Source organism: Ambystoma mexicanum, chromosome 5p (genome assembly GCF_040938575.1).
Source record: "Ambystoma mexicanum isolate Mex_15411 chromosome 5p, UKY_AmexF1_1, whole genome shotgun sequence".
Classification (NCBI taxonomy): domain Eukaryota; kingdom Metazoa; phylum Chordata; class Amphibia; order Caudata; family Ambystomatidae; genus Ambystoma; species Ambystoma mexicanum.
The window spans coordinates 457,393,309-457,419,239 of NC_090930.1; the positions used below are offsets into that span (position 1 = coordinate 457,393,309).

The 25,931-nt window shown below is 44.8% G+C and overlaps 1 protein-coding gene across 1 annotated transcript in view; it reads left to right on the forward strand.

The window, feature by feature from the left end:
- Positions 1–12,587: 12,587 nt before the first annotated feature.
- LOC138481014 (sodium- and chloride-dependent neutral and basic amino acid transporter B(0+)-like) overlaps positions 12,588–25,931 on the forward strand; it is a 94,419-nt gene continuing 81,075 nt past the window's right edge. Inside the window, exons 1-2 of the mRNA XM_069612861.1 lie at positions 12,588–12,899; positions 24,381–24,525. Of these exons, the coding sequence (XP_069468962.1) occupies positions 12,840–12,899; positions 24,381–24,525 (205 nt within the window). The 5' untranslated portion in view covers positions 12,588–12,839. The remainder of the gene's footprint in view (positions 12,900–24,380; positions 24,526–25,931) is intronic.

Below are 25,931 nucleotides of genomic sequence, written 5' to 3' on the forward strand. Positions count from 1 at the left end.
TGGGGTGGCCCCGTTAGCACAGGGTTGGCCACCACTTTTAATCGCTGCACACATGCAGGCTGTTGGGGCTTTATGTCCCGCCCCCTCAGCGATACATCATGAGATGCCGGGAGCGAGCCACTGGCCTTCACCTGGGCTGCTCTGCGAGGCAGCCAGTGGCATTCTTACCCTCCCTCCTTCTCTTCACCCAGGCTGGATGGCAAACCAGCCCAAGTCTTTACTTCACCTCTCTGCTCTCCTGAGTAGAGGGGACTTCCCTGCTGTTCACCTCCCATGACACCCACCACGGCGCTGGCAGAGCAGCTCGGCCCCCTGGCTCACACTCTGGGGGGCTGCCCCACATGCCGCCTGCTGCTGCTGCTGCCGATAGATGTAGGCCCTCCTTGAGGCAGCGTCGCTCCCAGGTAAGTATTTTTCCTTTTTCTCTCTGCTTCCTTGCTCTTTTTTAACTGACACCTTCAACTGTCACTTTTCTTTAATTTTTTTTTAAATCAACTCACGATTCTATCATCCACTGCCCTTTCCTGGACAGTGAGTTCTGTTCCATTTTTCTTTTCTTTTCTTTCTTTTTTACATTCCATCAAGACCTATCGTGGGCTGGATGGGTTATCTAAAACCAAACACATTGAACACACACACATAAATAAATAAAACACTACACATTTAATAACGTACTTTTATTACCGTGCTATCTGCATCTTAAATTCTAGGGTCCCTTATAAGACAAGCATGTAGCCCCTAATAGCTGGGCCCCGTGAGGCCATGAGCTACACAAGCCTTATTAGCCTCCCACCCAGCCCTCTGAAAGATCTGCTACTGCTGCAGTCTTTCGGACTTCTGCAACCTTGGATACTAGCAGGCTGAGACTACTTGCTGCAGCCTCCTTTGAGAGCCTCACACGCATATCCCCAAGTTTGCACAAACCTGGGGCTTGTGTGGCTCCTGTCCTTTGGGTGCCAGAGTCAGAACTTCATGACGTCAGAGTCTTTTCCTCTGTATTAACAGCATAAGATATCGAGACTACTTCCATGAAACTAATTTAGCCACGTCCTCTTGCAGTGAGCAAACAGTAATATTGTCAAGCTGGCATTGTTTACAAATACATATTATGTCCCGTCTTTAATAATCATTTAAGAATCCGTTTGAATGCCTGACAGTGTTGTTCCATTCTTTTGTTCCTCTGACGTCGAGTGTTCCAAGAAAGCTAACAATAAACAGTTCAGATTCACCAAGCGTGGCACGACGGGAGGTTTCCTCTGGTTCACTGGCCCTTCTCTGTAGGTGGGTGGGGTTATGTCAATGGCGGTTGTCCCATTGTTGTCTCATGTCTTTTTCTTGTTGCTCGTCGACTGCTATGATTGTGGAGGCTTCTGGCCAATCACTTGAGTGGCCTTCTACCATGCTTGGGTGCATAGAGCCGTTGTGCGTGGTGGGGCTGCTTTGCACAGCAATGCACAGTGAGGACAGTGATTCTCTTTCCAGGAGCTCCGAGATCTGAACCCTTAAATATCACGCTTCCTCGGGGGTGCTTTTCATTTTTATGGGTGACACACTGGTCAATGAGTGGATGCTAAATCCTCTCCCAGGGTCAGCAGGGTTTAGTGCCTGGCAGGGGTAGCTTTCATAGTCAAGGGTAGAAAGCTTGAGGTAGTCGGCCAATCTCTCTTTACTCTAGCAACTCACCATCAGTTGTGTATCTACATACGAGTTCAATGGGTTCTTCTTTAAAGGTCACCCCATTTGGGGATTTCTGAAATAGCAGGCATGCCTGTTAATCCCCCTGACTAATTCTGGCAGCTGTATCAGATTATTCCGCAAGGCGTCCCGGGCGTCTTCAATGGCCTTAAAACAATACTGAGTTCTGCAAGGCACAGTTAATCTGGTAGCAAGCAGGGAGGGGTTTGTGAGTAACTTATGTCTGACACAACGGCTTGTAGTTAATCATGGCCTGTTGTTATAAATGGCTAACACTGATGCTATTGAATGGATAACATATTCTAAAAAGCAATGTCATGGTACAGCTGATTAGCCCCATTTGTGCATACGGAAGCATGAATGCAGTGTGACATGCCAGGTCACTGGCAGTGTGCAAATGCATGTGTTTATATTCACCATTGGATGAGCTAACGCGTGTGCTAACTCAACAAGAGCAGGACAACAATTCCCCTCAGTTATTCAGGAGAATTCGAACCGTTTCTGACAGAGTTAAACCCCGAAGTCACGCTCCATAAAAACACAAAAGTGAAGTTCCTTTTTACATTTTGAAGAATCTCTGCAAATGCTTTGTATTTTCATACAATACAATGGTTGTTTTTTTTTACACTTTAGGTTGTTTTTGTTGTACAGTTATCAACCAAAAATAGTTCACCATACTTAAAGTAAACAGTCATTTAAATGTACATAACATAATCCTCAGGTTCCCCCCCACCTCCCCCGCTGATCCCCAGGTCCGCTCGCTTACCCACAAGTTCAAGACTTTAGCGGCAATCATATTGATCACGTCTTCCTTTGTCTCATGTCTTCCCTTTTCCTTAAGGCCCATCGAAGAGCCAGATAGCCCTGTAACTACTTAGAAATAACGCACATACATTCTGAACTAGGACAACAATTCCCCTCAGTTATTCAGGAGAATTCGAACCGTTTCTGACAGAGTTAAACCCCGAAGTCACGCTGCATAAAAACACAAAAGTGAAGTTCCTTTTTACATTTTGAATAATCTCTGCAAATGCTTTGTATTTTCATACAATACAATGGTTGTTTTTTTTACACTTTAGGTTGTTTCTGTTGTACAGTTATCAACCAAAAATAGTTCACCATACTTAAAGTAAACAGTCATTTAAATGTACATAACATAATCCTCAGGTTCCCCCCCTCCTCCCCCGCTGATCCCCAGGTCCGCTCGCTTACCCACAAGTTCAAGATTTTAGCGGCAATCATATTGATCACGTCTTCCTTTGTCTCATGTCGTCCCTTTTCCTTAAGGCCCATCGAAGAGCCAGATAGCCCTGTAACTACTTAGAAATAACGCACATACATTCTGAAATTTTACCGCAGTTGTTTCCATTTAGTTGCAACTGCAACTCTTTCAGCAGGCTCACGTGTTGAGGTATTTCTGGGCACAATGGGCCCCATTCCGAGTCCGGCTGTGACCCTGTCGGTGCTACGAGCGGGTTGCTGCCAGACATGGAATAATTTACCGAGAAGTCAGGCGCCGGCAAATTTGTTGTCCCCATTCCCATAGAGTCCTCTGAGACTCTATGGGAATGGGGACCACGGAAGCACCGGCACCGTTGCTAATGGTGCCGGTGTTTCTGTGACAGTCTGCCTATCGTGGCCACTGTGCCCGGCAGGGTCAGACCTGTCGGGCACAGCGGCTCCGGCAGGCAGACTTGTAATTTGCCGGTCCGGAAACAACAGCGTCGGTAAGCTTACCTGCACCATTGTTTCCAGACCGGCAAAGTTATAATGAGGCCCAATGTCTTTGCCTGGAAATTGAGTGAGGGTTTGCATTTGAGTTTGGCTCCCTAGGGGACCACAGCATGTAAGTAGACCCCGGCCACAAATGCAGTACCATTCCATGGGGTGAAACATGTAAAGACTGATCCCTGTGGCATAGTTGATTTTTTCCGGTTTTGCTGTGCCAAGACAAAGCATGTGTGCTGCACCAACATGTGTAGAGCAGGAGTGGCAAGGATGGCCACCATTTCAGTTTTCCAAGATGCACATGCTCTGCATACTGCCTGTGCTAGAGATCTGTGTCAGGCTTAGTTTACTGCCAGTGGGGTCTCCTGGGGGCAAAAATAGAAGGTGTAGAGAGGTGCCACATAAAATAAAGGTCAATAGACTCAACTGGTTTAAGTAAACATACATTTCATCAAGTTGGTTAAAGAAAAGGTGAGATAATGCAAGTTCGGAGTAAGGTTAAGACAATACAAAATTTGCATCAAGTTAATATACACCCCAAACGTTAACTTGTTGTCAATAAATGCAAGTAAACCCTACAAAAACATCTCATGGGCATTTAGTGTTACAGGTGTTTTAATATGTGTTTTTCGTTTAATACAATGTATCATCATTTGTTCCTCTAACTTTAAAACAATTTGTGAACAATTGCATGAAAAAGACATTAACAGTCGGCAAATGCACCCACTTTTACCCTTCTTGATATACCTTCAAGGTCCAGTCTACAGCACCTTGAATAGCACAGCAGAAGTATTTGCATGTTACAACTCCAACATGATTGTTCAACTGTCCTCCTTAAAGTGCCCACTCAGTGTTTTAAAAACATTATTCACAAAAAACATTCCATCCAATTCTATTCCATTATTTCAAGTTTAACAATATTAATGATACCACTTTTTTTAGCTAGTGTTCATAGCAGATGCATCCCTTGTCGACGTGCTGTTATAAGTGTTATCACCTAAATTATTGGTAACGTAATATAATGTTAAGTGGTCATGTATAGCTCACCTTTGATGTTTGTGGTGTCTTGGTGATATGTGTGCTTTTAAAAAAAGCAAAAGAGAGGGTGATTATAAGGAACAACCAGGTACTAAGAATGTGGTGTTGATGAGTCTGGGCAGGAAGTACCAGCGCCTGGAGTGATGCTATGGCTCTATTTGGTTTGTGGCATTGATACTTGGATATGTTCTCAAGATCTGTTAGAGGACTACACTGCGACAATGGGAGAGCCCAAGACAAAGCACAGTATGTGATAGAGCAAATATTGTAGATAGCTGTGTCATAAACTCTCAACTGCTCCCTAAGGATCGGTTTTTCGGATGGTGCTAACAGGCATAAAGCTTCTGTGTGTGTATTATTCTTTGTGACTCGTTTAAAGGTGCTAGTAGACTTAAAGGTTGATGAAGGGGGGGGCTACTCAGAAGTCCTATTGGAATGTTCAGGTTATACACAATGAGTAGATTTCCTGCCTGCATGTGGTGACTCCCAGATCAGCCTCCACCAATTTGGGTGATGCCCTGCTTACCCACCAGTAATCCCACTACACTCGTCTTCTTCTAGTCCTTCTTTTCCTCATCCCAGACCTTACCAGCAACAAATCCCGCCTCAGAGACAGAAAACCCATTAATTACGATCCAAACAAAAACTATTCTGGGGGTCAGCTAGCCATGCCACCTTTGGGAGTGGAGTATATTGCTGGCGAGCCCCTAAAACATTCTCTGAATCCAGGCAGTAGTCCTCTCAATGTACAAGCAGGGTAGGGAGGTTGGGTTGCCGAACTGTGACGATGAAGCAAACATCTCAATGTAATGGGATTACCAGAAAGTACTCAGGGAATTACCTCTTTGCCATCTTCCTGGTCCCAGTCCTTACTTCATGAGAGCTCAAAAGCAGTGTATTGAATATTGAACAATAACAAAGCAAGAAAAGCAGTGCAACATTATTTTCTTTATTACTGAAAATGAATCATTCATGCAAGACCGAACAGCAGATCCAAAGGAGGGATGGGGAACCACATACAACTTCTAGTGTGTGATGAACATGTCAGGTGAGGAGCATGCGGCTGTCCTACAGATGTCATCTATAGGACCCCCTTGACAACTGCCAAGAATCAGCCATAGCCCTCATGTAATGTCCTAATGTCCTGTCGGTGGGTAGTTTTAACCCGTGGTCGGCCAGCCCAATGGTGCTCTGGATCCACCAGCTCAGGGTAGCAGTTCAATGTTTCTTCCCTGTATAACCAGGGCCAAAGGACACAAAGACATTGTCCCCTTTCCTATACTCTGTCCTTCTGTCCAGATACATCCTTACCATCCACAGTACAGTATATCCAGGGAATGAGTGGGAAGAACTGTGGGGTGAACCCGAGCCCAAGTTGGGAAGGACCAGACCCTCATGGAGGTGAAAATCAGACAGAACCTTAGGGAGGAAAATCAGAGGCCATATGTACTTGTGAATATGCACATTATAAATTACTTATCATATTATATCATTCTAGAAAGGTAGCTCTGTTCTCTTTAACTGGTTCAATACTTAAGCTTTATTCTCAGTTACATAACTGGTTACAGTAGGAACACTTGAGGAACATCACTGAGTCCCATAACCCACGCTAGCTCAGCTTCAACTGACACTGGCTAGAACCTTGACACACACTCACAGGACATCATTCCACATTAGCACTCCAACATTCTCTCAGCTCATGCATTCACAGGCAAGCACTTTACAACATATCTCCTTCCCTTACACACACACACACACACAATTGTACATTACAACACATCTCCCTTTCATACGCATACACAACATACATCCTCACAACAACATTGCAACTTTCAGAGAGAGTGTGCTACTTTGTAAATTCTTGTAGTACTCTAAACCACATTAACAACTCTTGCATACTACATGCTAACACTGGCGGCGCTACCAGCAGAAATCCTTGTGGCACTCTGAACCACACTAACAACTCTAGCATACTACATGCTAATACTAGAGGTGCTACCACCCAGACCACTTTGTGGAACAATCACCCACACTCACACTCACTTCTAGCCTACTCAATGCTAACACTGGAGGCGCTACCACTAGAAAACATTGTGGTACACTCAACCACACTCACAACTCTAGCACACACAATGCTAATACTGGGGGTACTACCACCCAAACCACTTTGTGTAATCCTCCGAACCCCGGAGACGGCAATGGACTTCGATGGCCTTGATGTCCTAGCACTTTACTTCAAAAGTCTTGTCGGACCCCTTCTCCGTTTGACAGCCTTTCGGGACTGGTTTCTAGGGTGCCTCGGTGAAGATCCGCTTTTGCACAAAGGACCCTTGTAACTCAGGGAGAGGTCTCCTAGCCAGGACCACTCTCAGATCAGTCCTCGACAGACTTGAAAGATTTTAGATTTTGTCAAAGGAAATGCAGCAGCAATTCTTCTTCTTCCATCTGGGTTTTAAGGGTGAGCTTCAAGTTTCGACTTCAGCTGCTGAACAAATAGGTGAGAGGTCTGCAGACATACACATCTGTGCCTCATTCACTCTGGCTGAGCCAGGCTCAGTTAGTCAATCACACAGAAGGGCATTCATGCAGGCAGGCAGCCAATCAGGTTCACATGCATTCAGGTCACTCACTTCCACCCAAGCACCCATAACAAGGAATGTGGATTGGGGCAAGCACCCAGCCTTTCAGCACACCACATTGCCTTCATGTCCGTTTCAGGCAGGGCTGTCTCATTTATTGTGTCACACACACAGAAACCAGACACCTATAACGTAGAATGCATATTGGTCACAAACTCTGTTCACACAGGTCCCACCCCAAGGGTGTACCAATAACATACAGTCACTGGGAAGGCTCCAGCCAGTCTGGCCTAGACTTCCCCACAATACCATATATGGTTCTTCCACCCAACAGCCAGTCAGGGGAAGGGACAGAGTCAGGGCTTTCCAAGACTTTGGGAAAACAAGGTAACAGGCAATTGAAACCAAGAGGCCACAGGGGCCATCTTGCCTTCTATCAGGAATCCACTGATTCCTATGGCAGGGCCTGGGTATTCCAAAATGGAGAATACTCAGAGCACCTGTCAAATTCAGCATGGAGCAGCCACCAGCCCATACCTTGCTCTGTGAGCAACACACAGGTGCCCAAATGAAAAACTAGGGCTACAGGCCTGCACCCCCCACCCATGGGTGCCATAAGGGTATCCCAAAGGTCTCTGTTCACCACAACCAAAAAGAGGAAGAGCTGCACTTGAAGAAGTCCCAACTGGACTCCTGTGCAGAAAACAACACAGAACACACATGATAAGGGCATACAGGACAAGGATATGGAGGCCCTGCCCCTCCAATGCATTTCCAGCATCACAAGGGTAAAGCAGGCAACAGACGGCTGAACAAGGAGAGGAACCCATGCATTCCTCAGCAAGCCAGTGCACAATAAGAATGATCCATAGTTTTCTCCCCTTGTGCACACCAGGAGCTTCTGGAGGAGAGAGAAGGGAATGAAGGCCAACTTGCTGGCATAGCACCCACTCCCATGGCTACTGTATCCCAGGTCAGAGGATAGCAGTGGAAGGGGAGTTTCCGATTGTGAAGTAAAGAGGTACACAGATGGCAATCCCAAGCGAGAACACACCAACTGGAACGTTTGGACTGATAGGGAGTTCTCAACTGGGGAGGGAAAACGGTGGCTCAGGGCATCCCCTGTTGTGTTCAGGATCCCCTGAATTTAGGATTCTCTCAGTGAGAGAAGGTTACGCTCTTCCCAGGCCACTATCCAGCAAGGAACTTTTTGCATGGACAAAGGATGCCTTCCTTCCTTTCTGTTGATGTGTAAGACATTTTAACTTGGTTGTCTATGCATACTAAAACAGCCTTCCCCTGCAGACAAATGTCCATGGCCTGGAAAGCTTCCCAGACTGCCAAAGGTTCCCTCCAGTTAGAGGATCTTGAACTGTCCATCGATGACTAGCTACCTTTGGAGGGCAGCTAGTCGAGGCTGGCCTCCCAGCCTCTGTGGCTGATATCTGTTGAGACAATGACCGGCAAGGGAGGGTGCAAGCTGGACCCCCTGCATGGAGATTACAATCAGACAGTTACCATTCCATCTGACTGCCCAGCTCTGTAGACATTGACATCTAAATGCTGTAATCCTGGGAAGGAACCTGCAAAAGACACAGATGGTGGTTCGCCAAGGGGATGGCAAACCATTTGCCACTAGATAACCCTGAATGGTCAGCCACTGATAACCCTGAATGGTCAGTAACTGAGATAATATGAGAAACCCACCCTGTGGGGAAAATTTAGCTGCAGGAACCTCATGTGAGCTGAAAGTGTAACCTGGAGATTTGATGCCGTGACCATGGGAAGGGAAACCAATCCCTTCACAATGTCAAACAGGCCCCCCACAAACTCTAGTTTCTGTGTTGGAAGTAGGTACAACTTCTTGGAGTTCAGAAGCCACCTGAAGTGCAACAGGTTGGAAAATACCAACTTAGTATACATGGCAATGAGGGCCAGGGACGGAGCATGTATTAAACAATCATCCAGGCATGCATGGAGTGCCATTCCCCTCTGGTGTAGGAGACCAATGAAAGAGGACAGGACTTGAGTAAACGCTATGGGTGCACAACTTAACCAAATGGGAGAATCTGCAATGTGAGCTGCAGACCCTCCACAGCAAAGCCAATGAACCTCTAGTGCCCAGTCTGGATCATCTCATGGAAATAGGTATCCTCTAGATCTACTGATGCTAGAATCTTAACTGGGGCTACGAGGGGAATAATAGCCTGAAGCGTTTCCATCTGGAACGGAATGTTCTTGATGAAACCACCCATCCTCTTGGGGTCCATTATTGGTCTTCAGGCCTGCAACGGCTTCTGAACAAGAAACAAAACTGAAAAAGCCCCACCAATTTCATATACTTGTGCTGGACTGGAATCACAGCTCCCTTGTCCAGTACATCCAGGAAACACTCCTGCAGAGGAAACTTCTTCATTGTGATCCTGGGCTAAGGGGACAGGTTCAAAGGTACGCCTGCTCTGAAAGTGACCTCTCTATGCACCCCAGTTTGTCTGAAAGGTCCCCCACGTCTGGTACCTGTAGCCTCCTCAACGGGAGCAGAAGATTTGGGCTTCATCGAAGAAGAGAACATATTCCCATCCGGGGCCTGTTTAACAAGTTACCCCAAACAGGAGCTGTCCAAGAAGAGGCAGGAAAAGTAAGATGGCTCATTGCAAGGCCTGCCCCTTCCAAATACGGTCCCACAATTGTCTTCTAGCAGTAACCTCTGATACGATCTGGAGCATGATGGATCTGAAGAGGTCATGAGAAATGTCTGAACAGAACATTACTTTCTTCTCCAGGATCTCCAGCACATGAGCACAATCTGCACCTTCCTCCAAGAGTCAGACCAGCAGGTGAAAATCCTTAAGTGTGTGGGTGGTGTAACCCAGACAAGGGTTTGCTCTGAGGGCACAATCAGAGGCCCTGTAGGCTCTCTTCAGACACTTCCAAACCTTTTGGGGCTGGTTTGGTGCCCTCAGTGGCCACCAAATATGTCTCACAAAACTGGGAAGTAGATAATCAACTTTAAACGTATCTGGAAATTCAGTACCAATCCCATTGAAGGGATAAAGTCTAGACCACCCCTGTGGTATGGCTGCCTTCTCAGGCTCCCTCGAATACCTGACAATAAGGTTCTGCATTCTCTGTAGGAACGGCAGCCTTGCGGAAGGGGGTTGCAAAGTAACAGCTGTAAGCATCCTGTATGGCCTCTCCCACTTGAGGAGCCGTACAATTTATTGTCCAGGTTCATCAAAAGATGGGCCATGAGCTCCTCTACAACTTCCTTTCTGGAAAACTTCCTACACATATCCCACTCAGGCTTGTTATATATATCGTATGAACCCTTGCAGCTCACAATGGCTATTCAAGACCAGGGAATGGGACTTGTGAGGAAGGGCAAGAAGGAGGTAGCCGGGCATCATTGACATGATTAACCATCTCAATAATAAGGTCTTTCAATTCATCGGCTGACAAAGTGATGGACACAGAAGGTGGAGCAGGTGCCACAGGACCAGGATGATCCCTAAGCACCATCCTGAGGGAGGAGGAGAGCAGGGGCAGAACAGTGTCTTCTGTATGAAGGAGATATACTCCTGGATCTCGTCAGACCTCTACCTTTCTCCCTTCTCCTAGAGAGGGATCATGAGTTCCTTCTCCTGGCACACTGCATTCTCAGGGCACTCCTATTTCTCCTGGTGAACAACACCACACATACATTCAGCTACACTCAACGTCATAAACTGAAGGCTGAGCATACACAGGCCAATATGAGGAGGAGCACTGCATTGCTTCAGGTGGAACTTGAATACAGTCAGTCAGTCCCTCACTGTTCTGCAGGTCAACTGACGGAGAGACCTGCCCCTCATCCATGTGACGCAGGCTGCAGTGGCACTGTGCCATGGGTGGAGGAGGTCTCCATTGGACAGCCGGCCCACAGCGGGTCACAGGGCCCTACCTCCTGGTTGGCATGTCCCACCCCTGATAAGGAAGCCAGCAATTGCGGAAACCATGCGCAGGCCGGCCTGTGACAAGCCTTGCACACTCAGCTCCTCCGGCAAAAGGGACCTTGCTACACTGGTGAAAAGTAGGTTGCTTGGTTCCCTCATCAATGAGCGAGACCCGCGCAATGTGGGGCCAGCTGGGCTCCCATGCACAGCTCTTCCAGATCAAATCACAGAGGAGTCCCTATCCTCAAGGGCAGGGGAAAAAACAGGGTGTGCTAGGGGCTCGACCAGCAGTATATACCACTCACAGAGAGGGTGTGGCTACCTGGCCTTCAGAGTTGTTGTTTTTTTTGGACTGCTTTCACAGACAGGGTGTCCTGTTCCTGAGGCAGGAGGCCTCATGAGGCAGTAACTAGTACGAGGAAGAGGGACAATTACGTAATGCAGGGATGGTGTCAGGTCCTTTCAACATTTTCTGTTGAAAAGGGCCTTGAGCTTCAGGGGACCTTTTGCAGCAGGCCCCATGCTGTCAGTGTGTAGTGCTATAACACGGCAATATATTCCTTCCTATATTACTTTCATTCTCTGGTTTTAAATGTGCATTTTGCAGCATTCACCTTACAAGCTGCATTTGCAGGAGGCACTCTAGCCCTCCCTTCCCTCAAAGTGTACAGAAGTATTATCACCTTTTAGCCGTTTGACACTGTTCCTCCACATCAGCCACTTTCTGACAAAAGGATTTATAGTTTTTCAGCAGGCATTTAGTGTTTCAGCTCCCTGCTGGCCGCCTGATGATAATCAGCACCTAATAAGCCCTGGCCGTTTTTCTTCCTCTACATTATAAATGATGCACCCCATATGTGCCTAAGAGTGCTTTTGGCTCTAGGCAAGATGGAGCCCCAAACTATCATGTTGAAATGAGCCCCCACACACCTTCAACTGGGCCTGAGGTAATGGATCAGAGTGGAATTAGTCTGGCAGCCTGTAATGGAATCAGAGCCGACATCCATTTTGAAATGGCAGGAATTAACCTATTATGTCCCTTTCCCAAATCCCCACCTAAGAAAAAAAAAACATTTTTTATATTTCAGGATATTATTGTACACCCACCAGGACAAAAGTGGCACAGATTCTAACGTTGCTCGTGCCACTTAGAATTTAGCCAAACTATTTGCAAGATCTGATTACATTTGTAAACAACACAAAGAACACATGTCAAATGTTCTTGAGTGCAAGCTCACTAGAACACGAGCAAATCCCCAAGATCTAGTTTAAAAGGGGCCTAACTCCTGCCCTGACATGAAAAACATCCGCTCGGTGCTCTGTGTTTACATCTCATCAAGGGCGATGTGTATTAAGATGGCACCGGAGAAAAGGCGAAAACATATAGTGAGGTCTTAAAATGTGTAAACGTAACCTTAGCCCAACGAAATCAGAGATATGACTGCAAGCATCTAAGGCATTATTTCAACACCTAAGCCCGACGCAATAATGGGCTGGGTGTTCAAAGAACACGGTGAGCTAATCCCATCCCTCCCACCCCTGGGGGTGGAAACTCCGCATGGCAGCACTTGGTTATCGCACTGTCACGGAAAACAATGATGCACTTTCAGGAGTCGTGGATGGGAGTTAGCAAATCCCATCCCTTCCCTGTAGTAATGCACGTTTCCTGTAATTGACTTAGTCATGGGAGGTGGTTGGGTGCCTTTAAAAGAGCGACGGGCCGGGGCACGGCCACTTGGATTTGCATTCCTGGCCAAGTACACACTCTGATGCCAAGAGCTTTGGGAGTTTGAATGAGAGGCAGCGGCAGGACCGAGGAGTAGCACCTGTTTCATCGCGTGCGCGTTCTTCTGGGAGGCCGAAGGCAATGGGCATCTCAGTGCCTGCATTTCTCAAGTGCTGGGGCCGCAAAGATAGTAAGGACTTGGTGAGTGAACCGCTACGTATATAAAAAAAAGAAAAAAGCTTTGTACATTTTTTCTTTTTAGGCAAGATACTATTATGTGGATGTGGCAGGTGCGCTTCGTGGGTTTACTTCCTGCACGACCCTGTGTATTGGGCAGGCAGCAGCGCTTGTCAAATCCAGGCGTTTTTTTTTAAGGTCCAGACGGTACAAAATGCCATCATGTTGAATGGACGCATGCTATTTTCTGATGAAAGCGCGGCGTTGAAAGAAGAGCTCGTGCCCTGCCTTCACCCCTCTGCCTACCTGCCCGGGCGTTCCACCTGCTGCTTCTGGGAGACAGAGACAGCTCCTGGCACTGGCCCAGCGTGTGCGCTCGGAGGGACCCCGCGGGCAGGGCTCACGCGGCGGTTAAGGCTGCCATTGTTCCTCAGCAGGAGAAAGAAGGTGGGTTCCTGGCAAGTTCACCTCCATAATCAGGACAGTCCCGGGCTGCACCCCTAGCTGGGAGCCAGCCAGGCTTAATGGCAGGCAAGATGTTCCTTGCTACTCTCTGAACTTTTGGAGACGGCACGTAGAGCTTTTCTTCTGTCGCACACCCCAGAACACTCACGTATGTTCCATTAAGCAGCACAGTGCACACACTCTGCCCTAAACCGCATTCAACACCATGTCTGCGGGTGCTATTTAGTAATAGCCACATTACAATTGGCCAGCATGACTGTCCCAGGCGTGCTCTGTCGGCCTTGCCTTCAGATGTAACTAATTTCATGTTATGAGTATCCGACGGAGTTGTAATCATTCTATGCCAAACGGTGGGTTTTCATTTTTGCAAGGCACGGAACAAAGAACCCACGACGCATGAACGTTCTAGGAAACACACAATTAGATTACTCGTCTGCACCTGAGTTAATACTAATTTAAATGGCCTGCCACGCGATTAGATTAACACTTGGATTTCCCGGGCACGGTTTTGCTGCAGAACAGTGCAGCCATGAGAGATTCGATGTTAACGCCATTTTGACAGTTTCCAATGTGAATGGAGGAGTGGCCTGCCCAGCCTGCGTCTTTGGTTCGAGGGTTCGATGAAGTGCTCACAGAGGCCTCAATTAATCAGGACTAGCACAATTCAGGTCTGTCTCTGATTGGGCGAGGTCCAGAGATGAGCGTCACGAGCAGCCTCAGCTCCCCCCCGCCCCCCAGGCCCTTGCGACTGGTGGTGTCTGACAGTACTACTGCCTTAAGATAACTGAGATAATACGAGAAACCCACCCTGCTGGGATAATTTAGCTGCAGGCCTGTGATTGGATGCAGGGCAGTAAGATGATTGGCCTGTTCTCATCGCAGCGCATACTGCTAAACTTCATACATATAGACAGTGGATAATAACATTATCAAAATAGGACACATATTAACTGCATTTCAGATGTGACTATTATGATCCCCTTTTAAAGTTTTACTGCATTTGACCATTGGTGAACTGGCCTATAGGAAACTCTGGCGTTTTCCCGGGCGGCCTCTGCGCCCTGAGCCTCTTTGTGTGGTAACTTATTTTATTTCCAAATGTTCTCAAAGGAAAATAGTTGGGGTTGCTGAAAATGTGTAATATAGGGGGCCACTTTTAACATTATTTCCATGGCCCCTTTTGGCCCCCAGTCCATTACCACACACTTCAATCCCTGCTACTTGATACACATTTCTATTAAATGAATGTCCTTTTTAAAGTATTCTTTAGTGATGTTCTGTAAGCGCCATACAGCACCAAACAATAAGCTACAAGCAGGGATGGGCTGGGAACCAAAAGGGGCCCTGGAAATAATGCTCAAAGTTGCCCACATATTACACATTTTTAGCACGACCAGCCCTTTTCCTTTGAGAACATTTCGAAATAACATAGCACACCGCACAAAAGAGGACCAGGGCGCAGAGGCCTACCGGGAAATCTCCAGAGTTCCCTTTTGACCAGTCTACCCCTGGCTAAAAGTCACCAAACACATCTTTGTCTCAGAGGAATGAAATCTAAATCATTTGAAGTTCCTGGACTGGACCTGCCCCTTCTCTTAATCTTCAAGGTGTGCTTGCTAGTACTCGTTATCAACCAATAATTTCAGACAGCAACCCACACAAGAGGTGCATTTTAAATACATCAGGCTATGCATGCATTAGGAGTTACTTAACAAACTGCTCTAAAATCGCTGATGTGACCTTACTGCTAGGACATACCTGATTACCGCTAGGGTGAACAATAAGTCCAGATATTGCATGGCAACCACTGAAGCCAATACACACATTTTCAACTTACTATCTTCTAGAATATTCGATCAGTTGCTGTGCAACACATGACTTGGACATGTATTACTGTATTTAAAAGATCACCCAATCTCAATGAAAAACAATGAATTTACACTACACACTGGGCATGATTTACAAAGCGTTTTTCAATGGGAATTTCTCAATCTGTGTAAAAAAACACAAAAAAAGAAAACCTGATGCCTCACTTGTTTTAAACATTCTGCATTAAAAAATAAAATTAAAAAAAACAGATGCCACTAAACCTATACTATCTGGTGCCACGATGGATGCAATCTTATTTAGAACTCCAAGCGCCTTACATGCATTCATCTAGTTCCCTCCTGATGCCAAGACACATGTCGCAGAGAACCTATCTAAGCAGGCCCTTTCATCACTCGATCAACTTTAGCAACCACTTCTTGACATCCTAAATACTCAGACCATATATGCTTTTGCTACTGGGTAGTTGCTTCGTTTGTTGTTCTGTAGACTAATGCATGCTTTGCAGAGATGTCTGTCTGGCCATATGGTCACAAGTTAGAATCCTAGCAGCTGCGCAACCCTTCTGGGGCAGGCTCAGACTGGTCTATAAGGCAATAGCACCACACACTGTGGGTAATAATAAGCAGCGCTCAGATACCTGAGGGTTCGTAGCTCTATATAAATGCTAAATTTATTTATTTATCATTATTATTATTATTATTATTATTATTATTATTATTATTATTATTATTATTATTGGGAAATGCCCAAACCAAAAATGCAAAATGCTAGTATGGGCCAGTGTTTTTCATCAAACTGGCTACGTTTTTGCCCCATGTGGGGCAGTTTGATAAGTTATCTGACCATGCGGCTAGTAGTTTGACCAGTGTCACTAAATAAATATTCTTTAAAATGTACAATTTGCATCACATTTTATCAAAAACCTCCCCCTTGGGTACTACTCAAATAGTCTATCACAAAAGGAATGAATTGCCATTTGCAACTGTGGGCCACTATTTCATTGGTGCCCGAGAAAATGTGATTCCCCAGTCCGACCCTGTTCTGGGGTTGCCAAAAATGGGCATCATTCATTTATGTAACAATATACATCTGTTATCTGCCTGCATCCAGCAGCAAGGCAATGCCCAGAGGGGGAACGGGAGCTCCAACAAATTCACCTGTTAGGATGTCCTGGCTGCGTTCTACTCATATTTTCCAAATTCTGTGCATTTCGATGGCTAGCTTTATAAATCGGCTTATCTCTACATTTTGCATTTATCTTGGGTCATTAATAAGAACATTGAGGCTTCTCTATACCACACACTGGGGCGCATTAATGGGCCCTCATGATTGGATTTGTTTTCTTCTGATGAGTGTTCTATACCAGAGGCACAGGTGGAGAAGGTGCATCGATTTTCCAGAGAAACACTGCACCTTTCACTAAATGTAGAGATCCACTATTAATCATTAGCTGGCAATAAAAGTCTCCTCCAAGGTGCCCATGGAACTAGAGATCGATGGTCTTTCACCCATCTGGCTTCTAATAATAATAATACACATTTATATAGCACTATGAACCCTCAGCCATCTGAGTGTAGCTTATTATTACTCACAGTGTAGGGTGCTCATTTATCGACCTCGGAAGGATGAAAGGTTGAGTTGGTCCTGCCAGGATTCAAACCAGTGTTGGCAGGGTCTGCATGGATGTCAAAGCAGGCATTCTACTTGCTGTGCTATCTGACCGGCTAGATGTGGTTTAGTGCTTTTAGTCATTGTCAATGGAGTGCGTGCTTCATATGATGCTTTTATGGTGGTCTGACTAAAAGTCTATTTCCCACGAAGATATGACATAATATCTCCTCTTCCCTTACTTTGATGTATTTCACCATGCCTGAAGCAGCTGACAAACTGACCCCACTGGTTTCAGCATCCTACACTAAGTATTTATCTCCAAACAAAAGCAATTTTTTTCTCAGGGTGCAGGAGTGCAAATGGAGATAAAACAATTGTGGGTGAACCGTACCAGCTGGTTATGGCAATATGGCCCTTGGTAATACCCCCTTGCCCCCATTTGCTCATGACATTAACTTGGACTTGCATGAGTTTATCAGCCATTACAGACTGCCTGTAAGGTATTCATCAGACGCATATTGATACCATGTTGATTTCATAATGCACACGATATGATATATGATAGGTTATTTATAATGTGCTTAATACCCAGAGGTTTCTAAGCGCGGACCCAAGGATCAAACCACTGTGGCTCCGTGTCGTCTTACTTCCAAGTTGAGCACGTTGCTGCTGAGCTATTCTCCCAAGACCTGAGTCTACATTGATAGGATGTGCCATTTAGCTTTTGTAATAGCTAGCACACTAACAGTTCTGTTATTCAGATTGAAGTGTTGATGTTCAAGAAAGCAATTCATAGAATCTTGGAAAACATGACAACCGCAAGGTATTTGAAGGGCCTTGTAAACAAGGAGTGGGAAGATCAACATGTCTCTCTCCCCCTTCGATTCCTGAGATGGAAAAACCTAGTCTTGAATAATACGATCATCCCTAGTTTTGTGTTGTGTCCGGATCCCCCTCATCAATCCCATCCCTTGAAGTGTCCTATTAAACCATGGACTATATTAAATAATACGTAGGTAGTTATAGTGTGTACCAAGACCAGGGTACATCCACTGTGCCTCCGACACACTAGCCAAAGACAGTCATTAGATACCATGCGCTCTTTGTGGGGATGTGTAAATACGTCTCTAATATGCACATTTTACAATATGTAAAGTTGGACTCTACTGAGTTTTTATTCTCCATTTTGTAAGATGCTTTCCTACCAGAAAGTGTGCTCTGCCAAAAAGGCCTCCTGTCGCCATATTCTCTGTGGCTAAAATGTTGCAAATGATGTGACTTTTAGTTCAGTGAGTGAGTCCTTTAATCACTGACATCCATGCAGCAAGTGCATGTTTACTTCTGCTGTGCAGAGTCCAAAGACACAGCAGTAGCTCCAAGGAAAAAGGTGCACTTTGATATACAAGAGTGGCATGCATCCGCAAATGTGCAGATGGGCACGTGTGTAGAAGCTCTCTCGTGTTATCTTCTTCAAGGGGTTGCTTTCCACTGGGCAGCTAGTACTGTATAACAGAGCTGTCCTGGGCACCTCTAGCCATGTCAGTACTAAAACATGAAGATCAGGGAAACTAAAATATGTACAAGGAAAAGCTGCATTGGCTCCAAGATGTCTGTCAGCAACAGGGTTTCATTTGCCTCTCGTTACAACTCATTGCTATTTCCAAAGTATGAGTCTTACTTGGTACCTGTGTCCTAGCACGAGAACAAGAGAAAACAAAATGTGGCAAAGAAAACTGTTGTGATATGATTTGTAACAAATTTATAGCAATATTTATTTTAAAAGAAATACACGTAATAATCTATCGTTGCACTAATTGGTTCGGAAGATGAAAGTCATATTTGCTGCTAAAGATTCCCTCTTCAGACATTGTATTTGTATTTGTATTTATTTGTTTATATAGCGCTTTCATCCAAAGACATGATAGCTGCTCTGTCCAACCCTTCCCAGGAAGGCCTTGTGTGGTCCGAAGTGACAGTTTCCTACTTGACCATTATGTTAGGGAGAGCTTCCCAAACCAGGGCTGTGACAGACCTTTGAAGCCTGCTCAGTAGGGAGTTATCTGTGCAAGGAAAGTGACTTGTTCCCAGTGGACAGTTCTGTGTTCAGGCAGAACATGGGACTATTTAAGGCATTCTGGGTGCTCTGGCGCATGAAAGATAATTTCTTTCATCTTGTAAACATCCAGCACACTGAGTTCAGCGGTGTAGCTACTTCACTGGGAAGACAACCCCCTGAGAATTGCTCATAAGGTGTGTGTACAATGCAATAGGGAGCTGTCCCCACTGTAGCTTTGCAGGAGGCCCCTTCAATAAGTGAGCTTCACATGTGGTGGGAACTTGCCACTCGGTCAGTTATTTGCTGGTGCTGCTGACAGTTTAATTGTCTCTTTTGTAGTGATAAAGGCAATTGATCAGAATAGGAACAAAGACCATTGCTTTACTGTGTTGAGGAAACAAGAGCAACAACAGCCGGGTGAACTAAGAACTTACCTGCAGCTGAGGACCAAAGGAAGAGCACACCCGGGGGGAATAAGCAGAAGAAACGTTCAGATCTGTGCAGTTCTCTGGAGAGACGTCCCATCACATCAAAGGCCAGATGCATAACCAGTGGCAGCTGTTGGTGCTCACTACACCAAGAAAAGGCAATTGAGTCCCTTTCAAGCTATTTAACTTCACCAGAACTAAATCATGATGCAAGATCTTCTAAGGACCGGTAGCACTGTTTTTGTTTCACACATCGATCCACCCAGACTAGCCAGATGAACCTACCTGGTCTGAAGCCATCACCATTTTGATGGAGCTTCTGTGAGCCACTCATGAACTTTGAAACAACTGTAACACACTTTCTGCTTCGCTGTTGGGGTTCGCCCATGAAGACCGTTGAGCATCCCTAACTAAAACACATCACTGTATTAGCTGAATGCTGCAGAGCTATTGAAGATTTGTTTGTTGACACATTTTACAATAATCAATTACTGCTGAGCCAGTTCAGGAACTTTGAACTGGAGCTCAAACCATTGCAAGGCTTACAAAACACTAGTTCAGCACTTTTGAGACTTGAAAATAAGGGTAAAGTAGAGAGCTAGTGGGATACGTGCCATTACCATATATTCTAGTCATCCTGGTCCCCTGACCTCCCCTTTGGCCCTAATGATTGGTTAGGTCCCCACCTCCATACCATACCATATCAAAAACTTTCACTTTGTTTTTCCCTTTCTAAGCCATTTGCCTATTTTCTTCCTGGAGCACAATTCCCAATTATTCTGCTTGCATATCTCTAGATATATTCAACCTGCGTATTTTCCATTGGAGGGATGGATTTTTAGTGATTTTAATGGTTGTGTGTGTGCTTTAGTAAAGACTGTATTCTTATCGAACCTTACTTGGGAATCACATTTATTTTGGCACTCACCATATGGCAGTTTGGAAACATCTACTGCATTCTGGAGGCTAGTGGCTAAGGGGTTCGAGGAAGTTATTGAGGGAGATGCAGAATTAGTCACCCTGGAATGTACGACCTCTCATTTTAAAAAAATGTTTTTTGACCCAGTTGCTGAGGTATTACCCACTGCATCTTTAAGATCTATCGATGAAATCGAGGCTGGAGAAGAGATGATATTCTCACAGGCAGAAATCAGGGTCCAATTGAAAAACTCTAAAAAAAGTGTACGGCTGCAGGCCCTTATTGGCTAATCCCTGAAATAAATGGTGACTCGATTGAATGGTGTGTGTCTGTGTTTTGTGGGGTAGGGTCATTCATTAGTAGATGCTTGTATACTCTCATCGTGTTGGAAATAAATTCTTGTAGTCCCTCTGTTCAATAACGAAGACTTGACTGACCCCCATTGTAATCGGACAATCTCCCTAATTGATGTCTCCAATAAGATCTTTGCAGGCTTTACAACGGCTCGACTGGAGGAATGGGTGTCAGAGAACTCAGGTATCCCGGATGCACAGGCTGGATTCCGCAAAGGTTTCTCCACCATCAGCCAGTGTTTTATCCTGAACTCGCTAGTGGATATACACACAAAAAGGATGAAGAACTGCCTCTTTACTGCCTTTTTTGGATCTCACTAAGGCGTTTGATTCCATTTGCTGCACGCTCTTATGGGATAAGCTTAACAGAATTGGGCTCCCCTTTGGGCTGTTGCAATTAATGAAATCTCTTTGTGCAGATACTTCGGCAGCGGACAGGTGTGATAAGAATCATAGGTATTCACAAGCATTTTCTGCTTATAGGGAGTTAAGCAAGGTTTCCCCCACAGGGCCACAGAAGGTTTGATCCTCCCTTTATTTGATGGAGTTAAATTCAGCATGCTTTTGTAGGCCGATAACACAGTCCTTATGGATGTGACATCTAGGGGAGAAACTCGAGTACGCAAGTAACTACTTTCAGGCATATGGTTTTAAGTTGAATTTGTCCAAACCAAAAATTCTAGCATTTGGTAGTGCCAAGAAGCATTTTAAATGGCCAATTCGACAATAGAAGTTGTAAACAAATTTAGGAATTAGGGCCTGCTTTTTTCAAAACACAGTACATGGTGATGTCATGTTTACGGCGAATCAGGCAACCAAGGATTTAAGACGGCTTTTCTCGTTGCACCAACAATTTGGTGGGAAACGTGTAGATAAATGCCTCCAGGTGTTGAAATCTAAATTTAATATGGCAGTCTATTATGTCACAGTAGTCTGAGGTGCGTCATCAGGCGGACGCTTGGAAAGTTATCAAATTTCAGGTTAAAGCAGGCATCTGGGCTTGCCGCCCAGTGCTCCTGGAGATGGGTTATGACATGAACTGGGGCATGGTAACATCACCATGTTGGGGCAGCAGCGGTTTTTAGACTTTATTCTGAAGCCACAATTTACTAATCCCAATAATGCAAACCTTGCTACTGTACTGAGGGACACATGTCACCATTCAAGTGAAGATCGCAACACATGGTATAACCAAGGGATTAGTCTAATGAAACGCTGCAAGCTGGGATATGCAGCAGTCCTGGGTTCCCTTTCAAATTCGCAGCACAAGCTATATCTTAAAAGAAGAGCTGCTGTGTTGAAACTGCCTGCCAGTCACAAAATAATGATTAAGATGTCCTTGTTAAAATACTATATGCCTGCCCCCAAGTGTCATAGGTCTGTCCTTATGATAGTAAAGCTTAATTCACCTGAGTGCCGCAGACATTTGTTGATGGCTCGATTAAGCATGTTACCACTAAGAGCAAGGGCACCTTGCTAGGGCCTGGTGAAGTCCTGCCCGTGCAGTCTGGATTGCATGGAAGATTTAATACCTTTTTTAAGGCCTGCAGTTTTTTAACCAATTTAAGGAAGTAGTGCTCAAGCCCCACTATATTATGAATAATATAGGGACATGAGTGGAGGATATGACCTTTTTATGTATAAGAATGAAGTGAAATTTGTATTTCATGAAGAAGTTTTTATCCGGAATAATTTTATAGAAAGAAGGAATGTTGTAATATAACATCGCCAGATCTTTTAGTGATTATTTTAAATTGAGTGATGTCAAGCATTTTAATGAATGGTTTGTATTGATGGTTTTTAATGTATGTGGTTGTCTTATCATTTGATAATGGATAATGTTATCCGAAAACCTTTATTTCTTCTTCTCCTGATTCTACTGCATAATCTTATCTCTGGGCAATATAGCTGGCTCTTAGCCCAAGATTGCAAAGTCGAAGCAGATGTACTGCGTACATTTGCCTGTTCAGTCATTATACCTGATACATTTATGAGCAAAGCTGAATCTTTGGAATAGCGCTTGAAAGTCTGTTGTTATTCATCCGGCCTTAAATGGATTGCATCAAACATATGCACCTGATTTTTCAGAGTGCAAACCACCACTCTCTCACAGTGCTCTTGTGGTTCCTCGTCTTTAGTAGTATCAGATGGCACCTTCACAAAGCTGGGTTCAGTGTTTGACTCCAAACCCTCTGCTGGGGGCCTCACACCCTCTCTCACTGGCTGATTGAATGTATTCACAGCACTTAATAAATAAAACATGTAGGCACACTCCTGTTTTGCGCCTACACTGTGTGCCATCTGTGAGAATCTTTGGGGCCTTTTCTGTCAATAGAAAGGACAAATGGAATGTCCTAATTTCCATGGGAATATCCCTACTGGAGCATGAGATTGCCCTTAGTGAATGAGTGTACACTCTGAATGTACATTCTATACTATAGAAGTGGCCTTGATTAGATCATGAAAACCTTTATCTTAGTATGCAGTTTTGCGATCAATCCAGCCAATATGCATCCATTGCAAATGCCACCATTAAGCATCAATACTACAAGGCGTGTACATGAATAATGTTGGATTAATGGTGGCCCCTTAAATGAGTGAAGCCTTGCAACACCCGCTCCTTCCTTGGCACCTTCCATCAAAAAACATTTTGGTTCTCATTCTGTTACAAGTGGTAACTCAATGCACAGGACCACTAATGTTAGTGGTTGCGTGCTGTTGGGTATCCTGCATGCAATTGTCTACTTTTACAAAACAGAGTGGACAATGAAAGAGTAAGAACTGACAAAATTGTCTTTACCTTTTCAATTTAAATTCTGCCAGCAAATTAGGCTATGCAGACAGCATTTACAATGGATTTGTATGGAATCTGCTTACTTAAAGCACAGTGCTAAATGCAGGCGGATTCCACAACAGTTCATTCATTTCATGCCTGCGTGACAATATCAAGTAGGCAGAATGCTAGGAATGATTTGAAAGAGGAGGAGAAATGCATGGCGGAAATGCCAAATCTGTTAAGTACCCCTACTGCTACAAATGCTTTGAAAATCCTCTGGAGTGTACATGTAAGGTGTAAACAGCTTTCTTGTTTGCCTTATTTTTGTACTCCACCCTTGTAAAATGACAGCCGTGGTCTTCTGTTACCATGTAGAGCATGGTCCTCCCCATGTTAATTGTACCACAGGGGACTGCTTCCGTTTGCACTTTTGGACAAAATGTCCCTTCTGTGCACATGCTCATCCTTTCCACTACATGGCGAAAAATTCAGCAACAAGCCTATACTCCTCACTTTTTCAACACATTAGTCGAACAGTTTAAATGCCACCTGCAAAATACGCTTTTCACGTAGCATTTACACTGGATTCCTAGGGTATCCACTTGATTTTACCAGGTGGAATCCATTGAATTTACGCTAGCATGAAAATCCATCCTGGCATTAATGCACCCGCATTTATATGGCATACTGGGAAATGGAGGTGTACACGTTATGCCGGCCCTCCAACGTATAAATGCAGGAAAATGAAGCGGATGGATACAAGTGGGGAAACTATATTTTACGGCACTTTTACAAATCCTTTTCCCCTGGAAAATGACCCACCATGCTTTATAGAATATCTCCTACTCCCCTATTTCATGATTTTTACTTAACAGAAGTTCAAAATATACCTTCAGTCATTTATTGTTCCCTGCTGTTCAGATATATATTGCAAATAATGTATATAATCGTACTAACTTTGATATTTTTGATTAATGCAAAAGTTGCCACTCGTATAAACTAAGCAAATAATTTGATGGAAGTAAACGCTGTATCCTTTGCAATGATACTGTTCTTCTATTTTTAAGGATTCTCATGTGGGCAGCAATGATGAGAACACAGAGCGTGGCAACTGGTCAAACAAATCTGAATATCTCCTCTCTATGGTTGGCTATGCTGTTGGATTGGGCAATGTCTGGAGATTCCCATACCTGACGTTCCAAAATGGAGGAGGTACGCAATAGTTGTCTTCTACTTCTAAAACAATGTATAGTTTCCTCTGGTACAGTACTGTGTGTTTGTGCCAACAACTTCTTTGACCATTACTTGGCATCGTTCTCAATCAGGGGTGGTCCCATAGTATGCACAACATCTGCATGGATCACTCACTGATTCCCAGTGCACCATGACACTCTTGCCAGTAAAAAAAGTGCACTGGGGTCCTTAAGCCTTTGCACCTCTAAGAAGGCTACCACATGAGTAGTCAGTGACCACCATACCAGTCTCCCCTCAATATAGTTTCCCATAGCAAAAGTCACAACAATCACATCAGCGGCCACACACTGAAGAAACTGAATATGCAAAGCAATTGCAATCCAAACTGTCACCCTATCTTTTTTTTTTTAAAGAATGAATTATGAAAACATGAAAAAATACCAGACAATATGGGACAGTGGGCAAGCTCCTCTGTTTAATGTCCTCTCTGGGAGTTTTATTGTTGACCTATCATTGCTCTCTTTTTTCTTCACAGGGCATCTGTTTTGCTCTCTGTTGAAAAACACCACCTATCATAGTCACATATCTCTTCTGTCAAACTCTTTATGATATGTGTATGGGGCCAGCCAGGTTGTCATCAGTCTGCTCTATTAGCACCTGGGGTGAGGGAGGCGTGCAGCCAATCAGGTTGCTTGGATCACGTGCTGAATCCCATGATCCAAACCCATGTTCTGAAAATCCTGCAGTTGCTTCCCCTGTCCCGCCATCTTTCCATGCCGGGCATCTTCTCCCCACCCTCCCTTCCCATAACATAATCTTCCCCATCCCTCCCACCCCCACTTACATGATGGGTGTGGCGGCGGCAGCCCACTGCTGCTGCTCCGACTTCCTTCTTCTTGCCACCATGAAAATGGAAGAGGGGTTCTGCTTGGGGCCCCGTCTTCCATCTCATGGAGGCCATCTCGACACAGTCTTTTCTTTGAATAATTCGGACACTTCGAGGCATCCCTTTCATTCATAGAAAAGTCACTATTATCAGCACCCCGGGTGACCAGATTGGCAACCCGCACTATATCAGGGAGTGACATCCCAGTGCCCTTTTTGAAGCCCTCCCTTTGTTTGGGCCTTTAACTCTGGGTGCCGTCTGTTACCCCTTACTCCCCCCTGGTGTAGCCCGTGGAGCAGGTTACTAACACCATATATGGTTGGACTGACAGTCTCAATATAGCACTCTATCATACGTACTGAGATTGGCCACTATGCAAGCCTGTGGGAGTACTATAGTTTCTGAGAACAAAGAAGTATAGTCACTTTAGGGCAGGAGACTTTGACCCACTGCAGAGTTAAATGAAATAAAATAAATCCCCCTTCAATTTTAAAACATATTTGAATTTTATTTTGCACACATAGTAATTTTGGAGATC